Source organism: Pongo pygmaeus, chromosome 9, assembly GCF_028885625.2.
Source record: "Pongo pygmaeus isolate AG05252 chromosome 9, NHGRI_mPonPyg2-v2.0_pri, whole genome shotgun sequence".
Lineage (NCBI taxonomy): Eukaryota > Metazoa > Chordata > Mammalia > Primates > Hominidae > Pongo > Pongo pygmaeus.
In genome coordinates this window covers 120,363,357-120,379,729 of record NC_072382.2, presented here as the reverse complement: position 1 = coordinate 120,379,729, position 16,373 = coordinate 120,363,357, and the positions used below count along the sequence as shown (strand labels likewise).

General features: G+C 49.1%; 2 protein-coding genes across 26 annotated transcripts in view; both read right to left on the bottom strand.

The window, feature by feature from the left end:
- Window positions 1-3,111, bottom strand: part of PHLDB1 (pleckstrin homology like domain family B member 1) — a 50,277-nt gene extending 47,166 nt beyond the window's left edge. For 22 of the 25 annotated variants that reach the window (XM_063672160.1, XM_063672163.1, XM_063672169.1 and 19 more), the window contains exon 1: window positions 322-2,097. In XM_063672160.1, coding sequence (XP_063528230.1) covers window positions 322-438 — 117 coding nt within the window. In that variant the 5' untranslated portion in view covers window positions 439-2,097. Of the gene's footprint in view, window positions 1-321; window positions 2,098-2,988 lie in introns of those variants that run through there. The other 3 variants (XM_063672165.1, XM_063672167.1, XM_063672178.1) reach the window with 2 other exon arrangements.
- Window positions 3,112-7,931: 4,820 nt separating this feature from the next.
- Window positions 7,932-16,373, bottom strand: part of ARCN1 (archain 1) — a 30,521-nt gene continuing 22,079 nt past the window's right edge. Inside the window, exons 9-10 of the mRNA XM_054439495.2 lie at window positions 12,893-13,097; window positions 7,932-10,206 (exon numbers count right to left, since the gene is read on the bottom strand). Of these exons, the coding sequence (XP_054295470.1) occupies window positions 10,117-10,206; window positions 12,893-13,097 (295 nt within the window). The 3' untranslated portion in view covers window positions 7,932-10,116. The remainder of the gene's footprint in view (window positions 10,207-12,892; window positions 13,098-16,373) is intronic.

Sequence of the window (16,373 nt, the reverse complement as noted above, 5' to 3'; positions counted from 1 at the left end):
CGGCATGTGACCCCGGCCCGGGCCCTCGGCCTCCTCCCCCGCGGGAATGCGCCGACACCCCATCCACGCGGGACACCAATCTGAAGCCCTCTCCGCCGAGTGGAGCACCCAGAGTGAACTCTCGGGGGTCTCGGCCCCGGCCTGAAGGAGGCCAGGGAAGGGCCGACTGGCTCCGGCACCAACGGGCACTGACACAGCTCCCGGGCTCCCAGGGGGTCCCAGGACGAGAGGTCCAAAGCCAGCCCCAGAGCACCAGACCCGTCCCTTCGCGGGGCCACTGCTCAGGCGCTCCCCGGAGCCCCGCGGGTCGCCCGGCCTCACCTGTGTCCCTGGGGGTCGGCCTCGGCCTCGGCCCAAGCGGTGCATGGCTGTGGCCAGAGGCCCGCCGGGCCGAGCTGGGGTCCTCTCGGCCGCCGCCTTCGCCCTCCAGGCGCACATCCGCCCTCGAGAAAGGGCCGCCGGCAGAGGAAGGAGCCAGGAAGGGAAGGAAACTGAGGCGGGGAGCCCAGCGGGGGACGCCCGAGTGGGAAGGGGGACGAGAGAACTTAAGGATGAGAAAAACCTGACAGAGATGAATGGGGGTGCGCAGAGGGACTGGGCGGGGAAGGGGAGCCACCCAGATGTGGAGGGGAAAATGAAAGGCAGACTAAGGGATGGGAAGAAATGCAAGTTGGGGAGGTGAAGACCGAGGGCAGAGGATGCGGGGAGACTGAAGAACACAGAGGTGGAGGGGTCGGGGGAGAAAGGACAGGCGGGTCCTCAAGTGGAGGAGACGACAGACGGGAAGACTGGGGATGCGCGAGGGCAGCGGAGGGGAGGCTGACGGGCGGGGAGATGGGGCGAAGGAGAGGGAGGCTGGGGCCGACCGGGACCCCAAAGGCGGAAGAGAGGAGAGATGGGAGGCCCGAGGAGAGGGGGAGCCGGGAGAGCGCGGATGGAGCCGGGGCTGTCGCTTGGGTGTCCAGTGGTGGAAAGGTGCCTCTCCGCGGTCCGCAGGGCAGAGGGAGGGAGGTTTCCGCAAGGTAGCGGCCCCTTGCACCCCTCGGCCTGCTCCTGCCCAGGCCGCCCGCGTGGGACAAGGCCGCAGTGTTGGGCGCCTGCCGCTGCCGCCCGCCCGCCCCTGACAAGCGGCCTTTCTTTGGCGGGGCAGAGAGAAGGAGCCGCTTGTTTGCGCGGCCGGGAAACGGGGCGGCCCCACAGACACCGCCCGTTCCCAGCCTGGCAGCTGCGGGAAGGGCGGCTGAATGTGTGTGAGGGGCCGCGTGTGTGAGCTGGGGCTGCGGTGTGAGCTGGGCTGTGTGTGTGACTGGGGCTGTGTGAGCTGGACTGTGTGTGACGGGCTGAGTGTGTGAGCTGGAGTGTATGTGAGAGCTGGGCTGCATGTATGAGCTGGGCTGTGTATTGAGCTGAGCTGTGTGTGTGACGGGCTGTGTGTGTGATGGGCTGTGTGTGTGAGCTGAGCTGTGTGTGTAAGCTGGGCTGTGTGTGTAACGGGCTGTGTGTGTGAGCTGGGCTGTGTATTGAGCTGAGCTGTGTGTGTGACGGGCTGCGTGTGTGAGCTGGGCTGTGTGTATATAACGGGCTGTGTGTGTGAGCTGGGCTGTGTGTGTGACAGGCTGCTTGTGTGAGCTGGGCTGTGTGTGTCTGACGGGCTGCCTGTGTGAGCTGGGCTGTGTGTGACCGGCTGCTTGTATGAACTGAGCTGTGTGACTGGGGCTGTGTGTGTGAGCTGGGCTGTGTGTGTAACTGGGGCTGTATGTGTGAGCTGGGCTTCGTGTATGAGTTGGGGCCTCGTGTGTGACTGGGGTGTGTGTGTGAGAGCTGGGGCTGCGTGTGTGAACTGGGTTTCGTGTGTGAGCTGGGGCCTCATGTGTGACTGGGGTACGTGTGTGAGCTGGGTTGTGTGTGTGACTGGGGTGCGTGTGTGAGCTGGGCTGTGTGACTGGGGTGCATGTGTGAGCTGGGGCGCGTGTAAGCGGGGCTGCGGGTGTGAGGAGCTGTGTGAGCGCGGGGCGGTTTCCTGTGAGGCGCAAGGCATGGAGTGCGTGGGAAGGCCTCGGCGTGTGGGCGGGTCCGGGTGTGTCTGGGTGGCGTGACGCAGGGACGTAGGTGTGCGAAGTGTCGCGGAGGCGTGCGTGTGTGCCGCGTGGGAGCCCGGCGTGGTGGGGCGCCTGCGTTTGCGTTTGACTGCTGGAGGGTGAGCCCGCCGTCCGATGAGTCAGCCTCGGGAGACCCCAGGACCGCTGAGCTAACGGCCCAGAATGCAGTCCCGCCCCAGAGCCGTGGGTCCCCGGCAGGGCTGTGCGGTCGCCGAGCCAAGTCCCCACTCGAGCCCGCCTCGGCGGAAGCGCTCGCGGGCGACTCGGCCACCCTGCGCCGGCGCTCCTACCCAGCGGCCCGCCCGCACTTCCCTATCCCGGGGGAGCCCGGATGACTTGGGTCAGCCTCCGCTCGGGGAACTCCGCTAGGGATTCCAAAAGGGACCGCGCGGGCGTGGCAAGGCGCCCCAGGCGGCCTCCCCGGCCCCCGAGGACGTGAGGCCTTGGGGAGTGCCTGGGAGGCCCCAGGCGGGCTTCCCATCTCCTGGACACACCCAGGCATCCCTCCTAGAGTCTAGCTCAAGACTCTGAGCCGGACTCCGAATCCCTTCCTGGTCCATCAAGGCGGCCGGCCTGGGGACAGGGGGAGAGACGTCACAGGAGATACCCCCGCCCCAAGGTCCTGCTGTGGGCGGAGAGGGGGAGGTGTGGGGCGCTGAAGGACGAAAACCCGCGCGCGCGCTCTCCACCCGATACCCCGCGAGTGTCCGCCCGGCCGCCTGGGTGCCCGCGGGAGAGTCTGGATGGGGCCAGGATCAGCGTTTCTCCAAGGGGGGGGAGAGCGTCACGGCCCCCTCTGGCGGTGGCGTTGGCAGCGGCCGAGGAAGGCAAAAGCAAGCGGCTCACAGGAAAACTCCCCACAACGCTCCTTTCGCCTCCACACACTCACCTGGGGTGCCGTCTCTCCCCGACGGGTTTCTGCCGAGCTCCCTAGCCTAGAACTGATCTCAGGGCTCTCGCCAGGCCCCGGGGACTTCCCCTTATCCAGTCCTAGCACCGCAGCTAATGGGATCCGCAAGTGTAGTGGGAGGGGGCGCTCTTACCTAGAGGTGGTGGGGGGGGGCCAGGGAGACACTGGTCCCTTAGCCTGGCTCGGCTTGGTCGCGGTGGCCTCAGGCTTAGGAGGACACTGTTGCTTTTCCCCGGGAGCCCGCTAAGTAGGAGGAGAGCGAGCCTGTCCCGCCCCCCTCCCGCCAGTCCCCGCCCCCGTCCCCCGTCCCGTCCGCCTGGCCAGCCAAAGAAGACGCCCTTGTGGGGCTGGAGCCCAAGGTCCCCCCACCCACCCTTTCCCACAGCAGCACCTCCCCCAGCCTGCACAGCGCCCGCTTTGTTCATCTTTGCAGCTGGGCTCTCCACCACCACCACCACCACCACCACCACCACCACCACCACCACACATCCCCCTCTCCTGCCACCCTGCCCTCCCGACTCTCCTAGACCACCCTCCACTCCCAGGATTTAACACGCTTTTGAGAGGGTGTTTTTGACAATCCCTTCCCCTGCCCCCAAACTCTCCCCTCTTTCTTTTTGCCTTAGATGCCTGAAACTTCCACGGGCTCCCACTGAACCTCCCAAATCGAAGCCCCTACAACATGCTCTCAACATCTCCAGAACATCTACTGAGGGTACCCAGGTCTTCTCCCTGTCACCTCCTCCCCTCGCCCTATTCCAAGCCCCACCATGAAGAGCTGTAAATGAGATTGATAACCATGCACATCAGGCTTCACAGACTTTCTTAAGGATAGGCACAAGAAGACTCGTTAAAGTGTCATGCAAACTCCAAAGCACAGGAAAACCGAATGGAATTATCATCTTGCCCCCATGGAGCTCCACACCCCTCCACCCCGACAGACCTGCTGGATTACAGATTGGGAGATAGAGGCAGGCTATAGACATACAGTTGAGCACACCAACCTGTAGTAGGAGTGGGAGTTAATAAGGAAGAGAAGGAGGCACTACACACCTAAAAGCAGCCCCCAAATTGAGCTAGCTTGAAGTCATTCTCCATCTCAACCTCCACCCGGAAATCCAGCGCTGACAGTGGATCCTTACCTTGCAAAGCCAGCTCTTGGCCCAGGAGACTGGCTGGGGAGGCCCTAGGGAGCTGAACTCAGCTAGACTGGACTTCTTTGACCTGCACTAGAGGGACCCTGGAGACTCTTCTTCACTGAAGGAAGGAGCAGAAAGCCTTTAAGTCTGGTCTAAATTCCAGCTGGGGTGGATAGCAAAAAATAATTTGTCCTCTTTGAGATGGACAAGTGCTGTTCTAATTCAATGAGTTTAGTTTGTGCCGTCTCTCCCTAACCCAGGAACAGCAGGAGGCTGAACTACAGGAATCTCTGGTCACTCATTGACAGGGCTGGCCTTAGCAGGGGACCCCCCACGGCTGGAGACTGAAGCTGACCATGGCCAAGCAGCAGACAAGGAGGGGGAGGGGAGAGGCCGCCCTTTGCTGCCACCTGCTATAGCTAATGGAGGTGGAACACTCAAGCTCCAGAATATGCTGTGGGTACCAGGAAGTCCTAGGATTTGAGGAGCGAGACTCTAATTTTTCCTCTCTTCATACTGTTTGAAGTCATGAAAGTAATTCTGATGAACCTTCATGAGGCAGATCACATCAGTAATATTCAGGCTATTTGGGTATGTAAAAAAAGGAAGAAAGAAAAAACCCAAACTGTTGTATCCCATGTGCCAAGACCCAGCACTGAGGGGAGGGGTCCAGATTGCGGTACCTCAGAGACTTTTCACTTCATTCTGTTTCACGGCCCCCAGCTCCTCTTCACTGTACTGGGCAGGAGGAATTTCAGGGAATAATCAAGCCTGCCATGGAGGCAGCGGATGCTGAGGCAGAGGGTCGAAACAGCACCCAACTTCTCTCACTGACCTCCCAACACAGGGACCAGCTGACCCTATGATAAAGGCACTGTGCAATGTGTCCTCTCCCCTGCTGTGTCAGGCCTCTATGTTCCCACAGTTAGAGCACTCAGGGGACTAAAGACCTACCGCCCCCACTCTCCATCCCCCCCTGCTCCACATCTGGAGCCCATCAAAAAACTCAGCGCTCTCTCATAGTTACGCAAGAGGTCGAGCAGCTGGGAGCTCAGGAAAGGGGGAGGAAGAGAGGGAAAGAAAGCAGAAAACAGCTTTCCAGGCCTGCTTCAGACTTTCCGAAGTGGAAGCAGGGGGAGAGGGCAAAGCCTGGGTGTGGAAGGAAGAGTGGATTTTTCTAAGGCCCTCTGCATTGGCTACAAGTGTCAGGAGTGGATTTCCATACTCCTGCTTTTGCCTTGGCACATTCCCCACTTTGTCCCACCTCTCAAATTGTACTCCCTCTAGCCCCAGAGAGGTGATTATTGCTCATACAGCAAGCAATCCTTGTAGATACACACCCTCTTCCAGAAAGCTGTCCGTTTCTGGCCTCTGGATCCTGAAGTCAGGCATCATTGGTGTAGGCGTGGTGGTAGCAATGACCCTGCAGCAACTTGGGGAAAAGTTCAAAGCTCTCTTTTCAGCTTGTCTTAGAAATTGCATAGTCTGCTTCTACCCAAAGCTAACATGCATCCAAGCTAAGTGGGAAATTTGGGTAGGACAGAAGACTGCTCTTGTATACCTCCAAGGCTAAGGGCTTTCCTAATGAGCTGAAAAGAACAAGCATTCATTTGGGCAAAAGAATGGGAGATAAGTCCTATTTCAATTTCTCTCATTGTCTTGAATTTCTAATGCTTCTTTCAAACAGCCCCTGTACTGGTTTGGTAATCAATCTGATCACACAGAGTATACCTAGGGCAGCTTTCCAGTATTGGTTTAGACCCTAAACAACCACTTAGCCCCTGCCCTAAGAACAGCAGGGCAAAAAAACTTTGGTGGGGGATGGGAGAAGTGGTCCAAGCTTCTGAAAACTGCCTAATAGCTTGACTTGTGATTGTGAGAGGGAAAACAGCCTGGTTTGGAAAGTCAGTCTAATTTTTCTAAAGGCCTACCTCCGTATCAATCCCCAACTCCCCAGGATAAGACGTTAAGACAGCTATTTGTAGTGTTGCTGTCTGCCCTTGTGTAACAGCAATGCACAGCAACCAACCTACTTGTGGATCTTCCAGGATGAGGGAATTGGGGGTAAGGGGGTTGTAATAAGACAGATGTGCATAGCAAAAGAAAATCGTTTGTGAGGTTTTGCTTGAGATTCCTCTAGAACCTACAAGGAAGAAGCCATGTTACCTACTCTCATATAGATCCATGTTTAGTACTAGCTGTAGTTAACACTTGTCTAACTTGGAAAAAAAAAAAAGGCTTTACAAGCAGATACAGTCATTGCTCCTAGTTAGACTTTAATCTTGAGGATGACTTCTTCCATTTTTCTCCTGTCTCCTTCCAATAAGCCCTGCCAGATGTGAAGTTTAATAAAAAGCTATTTTATACCAACCTGGAAATCTCAGAGCCTAGCCAGTGTGAACAATTTTAAAACTGTTCACAATTTAAAAATTAATTGGAGGGCAAAGTTTCCCATCAGAGATGCATGGGTTGACAAATTTGAAGCTATGGTGAGTAAAGGAATGACAGACCTTAATCGTTTCATTCGGTTAAGGCTACCTACAGTCTCACTCAGACAGCTAAGCCACACTTGAGCAACATTAGACCAGATACTTTCTTTTTCACTAAGAAAAAAAAAAATCAGAATCTTGGCTTTCAACATTAAAACTTTCTCATCCCAGATATTTATTATTAATAAGTGAGAATAATTTGCCTTCCAATTTTTTGACACTCAATAGTTTTTCCAAGTTAAATTTAAAAAAGCATAAGAAAATAAGCAGCTCTGGTGGAGCGCGGTGGCTCACGCCTGTAATCCCAGCACTTTGGGAGGCCGAGGCGGGCGGATCACGAGGTCAGGAGTTCGAGACCAGTCTGACCAACACGGTGAAACCCCGTCTACTAAAATACAAAAATTAGCCGGGGGTGGTGGTGTGTGCCTGTAATCCCAGCTACTCAGGAGGCTGAGGCAGGAGAGTCGCTTGAACCCTGGAGGCGGAGGTTGCGGTGAGCTGAAATCATGCCACTACACTCCAGCCTGGTGACAGAGCGAGACTCTGTCTCAAAAAAAAAAAAAAAAAAAAAAAAGGCTGGGCGCAGTGGCTCACACCTGTAATCCAGCACTTTGGGAGGCAGAGGTGGGCGGCTCATCTGAGACCAGGAGTTCAAGACCAGCCTGACCAACATGGTGAAACCCTGTCTCTACAAAAATACAAAAAAAATTAGACCAGCATGATGGCAGGTGACTGTAATCCCAGCTACTCTGGAGGCTGAGGCAGGAGAATCACTTGAAGCTGGGCGACGGTGGTTGCAGTGAGCTGAGATCGCACCACTGCACTCCCACCTGGGAAGCTAAGCGAGACTCCGTCTCAAAAAAAAAAAAAAAAAAAAGTAAGCAGGTTTATCCGAGGGAATTATCAACAGTTCCCAAAAATTGTTCCCATTATCCCTCATCCCTGGACCACTTCTCATCACGGTCTAATGGGGAAGAGAAGACTCCAAGATTAAAGATGAAGCCTGACTTTTTTGACTCTCCAACTGCCGTCTGACAAAATTAAGACTCCAATCCCCAAAAAGGCCAGAAGTAGCATCAAATTCAAAAGCTACACTGTCAGGAGTGCATGTATCAAATGTAGAAAAATACACAAGGAAGCATAGTACATATAATATGGAAAAAGGCAATGAATACTCTCACAGATTACTTTCTCTTAAAAAAAAAAAAGTCATTAATTTTTAATCTTAGGTCCCATTACAGCATCCTGAATCAACAAGCACACACCAAAGTGAGTCAAGAATCCAATAAACATCTCATTTTATAATGCTCTTTATTTGATTAAAGAATTTGCCTTCTTTGTATACACTGGAATGTTATATTCCCTATGTATTTTACAGGGTTACAAAATGTCTCTCATTTTAAATATTACCCCAAAAGTAATCTCAGAAAAAAAAGGTTTTTTGAAATTAAACTTGACTTTTAAAAAATCATATGGACAAACAACTTTCAAACAAAACTGGATTAGTAGGATTTCTTGCCTGCTTAACTACATGACAGACTTCTTGTCCCAGGCCCTTCTTAGAAAAACCTCATGTGGAAACCAAGCTAGAGATAAGAATTCTTCCCTGATGCAGTTAAGGGAAAGGGAAAGGCTAGAAACTTCTTTGGCAAGCAATTCCACACACAGCCATTTATGTGTGAGTGTTCTGCTTCAAGCACAGTACACTCTTTGCAGGGACGGCCAGATGTTCAGAGTGGGAGTGGTACTTTTCAACCAGCTAAAAGTGCAGAAGTCATCTAGTCGTCTGCCTCTTCCCACTGCCAGTGCCTGCAGCCTTGCAGCAACTTTTCACCACCCCTATGGACTGGAATACTGAGTTAAAAGCCAAGGCTGAGCTGGCTGACGCTGTAGTCTCCATTGAAAAGGAAATGGATGAGATGGAACCGAGAAACCACCAGTACATGATGACACTCAAAAGACTTAGGGGGAAGAGAAGGAAGGATTTCAGAGATGGGGACAGACAGACTGGTGGAAAATGTTGGGCTGACTGGAAGGAAATGGGGTATACATGAGTAATCTGTACATACCAAAACAATCAGTTGCCTACTGAAATGCAAAAAATCAAATGGTGAAATGGAGCCTCCTTGATAGTTTAGGGCCAACAGGATTGGCACAAAGACTCCCTGAACCCACAGCCTTCAAAATCATAACCCCATTTCTGTTAGAAAGGAGGGGACTGATGACAGAGAGTGCAGTCTGGAAGAGGGAGGTGGTGAAACTGAGGAATGTGAATGGATTACAAAGACTGTGGCCATTACGTTTTAGCTTAAGTACCCAAAATGTGAAGAACTGAAAATTTGGGTAGCAACAGCAGCAGACATGATTACATGTGGATGTGAAATCCCTAATGACAGACATAACCATCTTTTAGACATCTTGAAGAGGGACTGTGCCATTTGAAAGGTGCTTCTCAGCTATCTTTAATATTGACACAAGTGGGATTCATGGTACTGTTCTAAACTGGAAGGACAGGCCCTGAAAAGAAAACAACTTGGCAAAGAGATGAAGGAATGAATTGATATGGGAAAAGAACAGAAGACATGCTTATCTTTTAAACTTCTAGACCCCATACCCCTCAAATAGTTCACCTGAATAGTCCAAAAATCAAGAATGGGTTAGATATACTTGTTCCAGGAGTGCCAAATAAATATAATGCCTGTAAACAGATGATCCCAGTGCCTGACTGAATGTATAGAAAGAAAAACCTAAAGGTAAAGGGTATGAAAGATTAAAATCTTCTACAGAGAAAACTTTTTAAAAACAAACTAAGTATGAAATATAACTATATTTAGGGATTAAAATAAAGGAGCAGCTGGGCACGGTGGCTCATGCCTGTAATCCCAGCACTTTGGGAGGCCGAGGTTGGCAGATTGCCTGAGCTCAGGAGTTCACGACCAGCCTGGGCAACATGGTGAAACCCTGTCTCTACTAAAATACAAAAAATTAGCCAGGCGTGGTGGCGTGTACCTGTAGTCCCAGCTACTCGGAGGCTGAGGCAGAGAAGACTTGCTTGAACCCAGGAGGCGGAGGTTGCAGTGAGCTGAGATCATGCCATTGCATTCCAGCCTGGGTGACAAAGCGAGACTCCATCTCAAAAAAAAAAAAATAATAATAAAATAAAAATAAAGGAGCAACTTAAGGAGGTATTTAACTGGGGGCATTCTCTGGAGAGCTTGCTTTCCTGCTGGCCAATAAAATCTGCCAAAGAAAATTAGCAGCCTTTCCCTTTATGTTTGTGCCATTTCTTTATCAAAGAATGTCTCTGTGACACTGAAACATGGGGGTGAGTTGAGGGTCCTTGCGCGCAGAGAATCGTGCATTGTATCAGAAAAAAGGGGTCTCCAATGGCTTGTAAATTTGGGAAAAACTCTTCAGCCATCGTTGGCATCTTCTTTATTAATCTGAAAATTTTCCTTTTCAGCTCCCTCTTCTTGGTATTACAGGATTTCATACTTATCCACTAGGAAAGTGGTCTCTGTGGAAAACCTGACAGGGCTGTTTCCATCTACCTGGGTCACTTTGGTAACCTAGGAAAATAAACAAAGAGTAAGGTAAAGCAGGAGGTTTGAGTCTCCATGTTGACTACATTCTCATTACAGAACATATCAATTTCCCTAAAAGCGGTATTAAAAGTAACTGTAAAATACTAGAAAAATGTTTAATTCACAACTGAATGTCACAGCATCACTCTTCCCCACCAACATGATTAAGCTGCTTTCCTTCTAGATGGCGAAAAGACAACTGTTGGGATTAGATGTTCCGTAGTATTAAGTAAAAGCTCCAAAATGAGTGGCCACAGCCCAGCCCTGCCCTGTATAACCTATGAAATTCACAGACATTCTATCAGGATGATATATTAACATTCTGACCCAAAAGGCAATGTTCTAGCTCTTCACATTATTCATTTGCTCTGCTCTCAAAGTCTCGTGTTAAAAGTCCCAGTAAGCTGCTCTATCATACTTATTTTTTAGGCATGGCTGGGTCCTTCCAATGAGGTTTTTCCTTTTTAAATAAATAAATGTCCAGTTTAATTAAGTACCTGTAACAATGGTACCTATAACGGCACCAATACAACACTTGAACCACTGATTCATATTTTCTAATGAACCTTGGGAGAGCAATTATAATGTCCTAATCTTTGAATAGCCCCAATAGGAAAATTTACCCATTTCTATCTAATGTCTTGAGTTCAATACAGTTGCTTCCAACACTGATGGGGTTATGTCCTAACTAACAGGATAGGGAGAGAGAACTGCTCTTTGGAATCATTCAAGGGAGGAAGCTGCTAAGCACTTACAGGGGAGACAGAGACCATATGGGGCCAGAACAACAAGCAAGTCAAAAAGAGGGGAATATTAACAATATAAACTGGGTCCTAGTAATGCAAATTAAAAAACTGGAAGAACAGCCAGACGTGGTGGCTCACTCCTGTAATCCCAGCACTTTGGGAAGCCAAGGTGGGCGGATCATCTGAGGTCAGGAGTTAGAGACCAGCCTGGCCAACGTGGTGAAACCCCATCTCTACTAAAAATACAAAAAAAAAATTAGCTGGGTGTGGTAGTACATGCTGTAGTCCCAGTTACTTGGGAGGCTGAGGCAGGAGAATCACTTGAACCCGGGAGGCAGAGGCTGCAGTGAGCTGAGATCGCACTGCACTCCAGCCTCGGTGACAGAGCAAGACTCTGTCTCAAAACAACAACAACAAAAACTGGAAGAATGATGAGTTAAAAAATAATGATCTGGGCCGAGCGCGGTGACTCACGCCTGTAATCCTAGCACTTTGGGAGGCCGAGGTGGGTGGATCACGAGGTCAGGAGTTTGAGACCAGCCTGGTCAACATGGTGAAACCCCGTCTCTACTAAAAATACAAAAATTAGCCAGGCGTGGTGGCGCATGCCCGTAGTCCCAGCTACTCAGGAGGCTGAGGCAGGAAATCACTTGAACCTGGGAGGCAGAGGTTGCAGTGAACCAACATCACGCCATTGCACTCCAGCCTAGGCAACAAGAGTGAAACTCTGTCTTAAAAAGAAAAAAAATCCGTCGGGCGCGGTGGCTCACGCCTGTAATCCCAGCACTTTGGGAGGCTGAGGTGGGCGGATCACCTGAGGTCAGGATTTCGAGACCAGCCTGACCGATATGGTGAAACCCCGTCTCTACTAAAAATACAAAAATTAGCCGGGCATGGTGGCAGGTGCCTGTAGTCCCAGCTACTGGGGAGGCTGAGACAGGAGAATTGCTTGAACCCGGGAGGTGGAGGTTGCAGTGGGCTGAGATCGTGCCACTGCACTCCAGCCTGGGTGACAGAGCAAGACTCCATCTCAGAAAAAAAAAAAAAAAAGTCCGCTGGGCACTGTGGCTCACACTTGTAATCCCAGCACTTTGGGAGGCTGAGGCGGGTAGATCACCTGAGGTCGGGAGTTCGAGACCAGCCTGACCAACATGGAGAAACCCCGTCTCTACTAAATATACAAAAATTAGCCGGGCATGGTGGCGCACTCCTGTATTTCCAGCTACTTGGGAGGCTGAGGCAAGAGAATTGTTTGAACCTGGGAGGTGGAGGTTGCGGTGAGCTGACATCGCACCACTGCACTCCAGCATGGGTGAAAAGAGTGAATCTCAAAAAAAAAAAAAAAAAAATCCGAAGGAACAGTTCACATATCTCCATTGCTTTGCCTACCTAAAGGACAGAGTTTGCAACAGAATTGGCTCATAATTATTTGTACTAATGAAGGGAGCTGTGACATAAATAACCCCCAAATAATTTCCATTTGTAATAGAATGGATTTTTTTTTTTTGGTAGTAATTTTGTCTTCCATATAAAACAACTTTCATTCTTCGGGTATAAATCAAGTGACAGCAAGGCCTTAAAAAACCATGTGTTGGGGTGTTTTGGCAAATCGACTTTAAAATATATAAGGTTAAAAAAAAACAGGCAACTGTTTATAAATCTTGCACAATCCACAAGTACTTTTATATGTATTAACATTTCATTTCTTTACTTTGTCTGATCTAGAGAGGAAAACTGAGGTAAAGCGATAAAAGAATTTGACTACGATCATACAATGAATTAGAAAGGGAATTCCTGTAGGAGACATCAGTTTTTTTCTGAGCTTTATCTGACCACAAAAAGCCATGCTACCTGTCTGGCATCCTATACGTGTTCCTACTGTCCTACCGCTTTCTCTATATATGTTCTCAACTAAAATGGAGTACCTGTATGTTACAGTAATTTTTCTTGGAGACAAAGGAAACTTGAACAGGGAAGAAGTCATTGGGCTGCCCAGCAATGCTAAACTCCAGGCTGCCACTCTTATTTTTGGCATCAATCACAGGCAGGCACCATTCCAGGGTATTTCGTCGACTGTCATGCCGATACTCCCCATCGATCTCACCGATAACAGGCGCGCCGACACCAGACCTGTTGTGAGAAACATTCTGGTCAAGGTAGCTGTTGAGAGCTAGAACTCCACCACGGAAAACCAACCCCAAATTTGATTATGATCCCCAAATTTTGCCTTCTAGGACTACAATTTCAGGGCAAAAAGGCTCCCTAATAACTTCAAGGATCAAATGATGGAAGTCCTAGCACCTTGGCTAAGAGTTTCACTCAATTCTCTCTGTAGATATAGTTAATATGCAAAAATAGGTATTTGGCAGATATGCCTATGGGCTGCTCCAACTTATGGACTAGATCTGGGGACCGCGACCAACAAATGTGTTAAGATGGCTATGTTTCCAAAAACCCTGCACCAATAGGTTGCTGCCCTATAAATAAGGAATTTTAACATAATGTAGCACTCTTTGTAGGAGACAATGGGGAAACAAGCAGACTGATAATAGTAGGGGGAAACTCTAAACATCAATAATGGAGATGAATGGAGGCCTTTGAGAGAATTTGTTTTTTTGTTTGTTTGTTTTTTGAGACAGAGTCTCGCTCTGTCGCCAGGCTGGAGTACAGTGGCGTGATCTCAGCTCACTGCAACCTCTGCCTCCCCAGTTCAAGTGGTTCTCCTGCCTCAGCCTCCCAAGTTGCTGGGACTACAGGCGTGCGCCACCATGCCCAGCTAATTTTTGTATTTTCAGTAGAGACGGGGTTTCACCATGTGGGCCGGGATGGTCTCAATTTCCTGACCTCGTGATCCACTTGCCTCGGCCTCCCAAAGTGCTGAGATTACAGGCATGAGCCACCGCACCCGGCCAAGAATTTGTATTTAAAGATTTCAGAATGTTTCAAACTTATCGAAGTTGACACCAATGGGTTTATTTGATTTACAATCCAGTAAATGGACTTTTATTTGATAAGTGAAAGCACAATTACCCCTGGGGTAAAACGGAAACATGATGGGAGAAACAGATCCGTAGTTGTCCTTAATCTGCAAGAGAAGCAGGGCTAGTTAAGATTTACTCTGCACCCCTACACACGGCTGACAGGCAGTGTCACCTACTCCTACACATTCTAAATTTACCAGCTTTTAATTCACCAGTGACACTCAATGTTTATATTAGGGATAAGGTAAATAAGGGAGACAAAGTAAACTTTAAGGGTGGCATAAGACTATTAACTCTTCCCTACCAATTTCAGGTTCCTGGTTCTTTTATGTTCCTTCTCTGTGCCCTTGCTCTAATTCTGATTCTGATCTCTTCTAATTTGATCAGTTCTAGACAACGGAAGTAAAATGTTGTGTAAGGGTCTCTTCTGGAGACCATTGCAAAACTGAACTAGAATACAGGAAACCACCACAACCACAATTATAGGGTAGACAGGTCTCAAAACTGTGGCATTCTATAAATAGTCTAGTAAACTAAATCTTGACAAACAAAACTCTACCTGTCACCAATGCCCAACTCCTACAACGGTTCAAGGCAGCCACCTCTTGTTCTGAAGCAATAACCATACTGTAGAGGATAAGATGGTTACCCATTAAAGGGGATACTGGTAATAAAGAATATTTTAAAAATTGGAAACGACTAAAACCAGACCTGATAATGTAAAGGCCTGAATTATCAAAAAGGGAAGAAAACTATGAATTAAATTAGTACTATTTTTTTTTTTTTTTTTTTTTGAGATGGAGTCTCGCTCTGTCACCCAGGCTGGAGAGCAGTGGCGCGATCTCGCCTCACTGCAAGCTCCGCCTCCCGGCTTCACACCATTCTCCTGCCTCAGCCTCCGGAGTAGCTGAACTACAGGCGCCTGCCACCACGCCCAGCTAATTTTTTCTATTTTTAGTAGAGATGGGGTTTCACTGTGTTAGCCAGGATGGTCTCGATCTCCTGACCTCGTGATCCGCCTGCCTCGGCCTCCCAAAGTGCTGGGATTACAGGCGTGAGCCACTGCGCCCGGCAAATCAGTAGAATTTTCTCTGCAACAACAACTGAGCAATATAACAGTAAAGATACACTAAGAATACACTTACTGGTGCTCATAATTAAACACTGCTTAATCATGAGGGCTGATGGGTAGGTGAAAGGAGCTAGGATTTACTGTGAAGTAATAACTGCATGCTCACTGTAAATGTTACTAAAAAGATAAGGTAGAGACCATTTCCAGTTGATCCTAGAGAGTGGGCCATTTAAGTGTATAACAAAAGCTTATTGGAACTCAACTTCTGGGGTTGACAAAACATTTTTGTTATTTTGATTATGGTGGTGGTTTCACAAGTGTAAACATGTCAAGATTGTACAATTAAAATATGTGTAGCTTATTGTATATAAATTATGCTCCAAAAGGGCTGTTAGGAAATTTACTGTAACTAATGTAGACATCTTGTTCAACAAGAATCAATAGTTCCCTTGAACACACTCTCATCTTTAGTGAAAGTTTAGAGAGCACGTGAAAATGAAACATTCAGCTGGATAGACTCAATTTCTTTGAAAGCTGCAAAACAGAAAGTTTGACTGAGGCTCCTCCTTCTGGAAATCTTCATTACTACACAAACAAGCTGAGGACCAACATCTAAAAACAGCTCCAGGCCAGGTGCAGTGGCTCACGCCTGTAATCCTAGCACTTTGGGAGGCCAAGGCAGGTGGATCATTTGAGGCCAGGAGTTTGAGACCAGCCTGGCCAACATAGTGAAACCCCATCTCTATTAAAAATACAAAAATTAACTGGGCATAGTGGCACACGCCTGTAATCCCAGCTACTTGGGAGGCTGAGGCACGAGAATCGCTTGAACCTGGGAGGTGGAGGTTGCAGTAAGCCAAGGTTGCACCACTGCACTGCAGCCTGGGCGACAGAGTGAGACTCTGTCTCAAAAAAATAAAAATAAAAATAGCCAGGTGCGGTGGCTCACGCCCATAATCCCAGCACTTTGGGAGGCCAAGGCGGGCGGACCACCTAAGGTCAGGAGTTTGAGATCAGCCTGGCCAACATGGTGAAACCCTGTCTCTACTAATAATACAAAAATTATCTGGGCATGATGGCACATGCCTGTAATCCCAGTTACTTGGGAAGCTGAAGCAGGAGAATCGCTTGAACCTAGGTGGTGGAGGTTGCAGTGAGCCGAGATAACATCATTGCACTCCAGCCTGGGCAACAAGAGCGAAACTCAGTCTCCAGTAAAAATAAAAAATAAAAAATAAATAAAAACAGCTCCAGATCTACAACTGGCTTGTTCAATTTGGTTTTAAAGTCAGTAAAATCCATCCTTTCAAAGTGCTCAATGTATTTCAACAAGTGTATGCAGTAAGCACCACC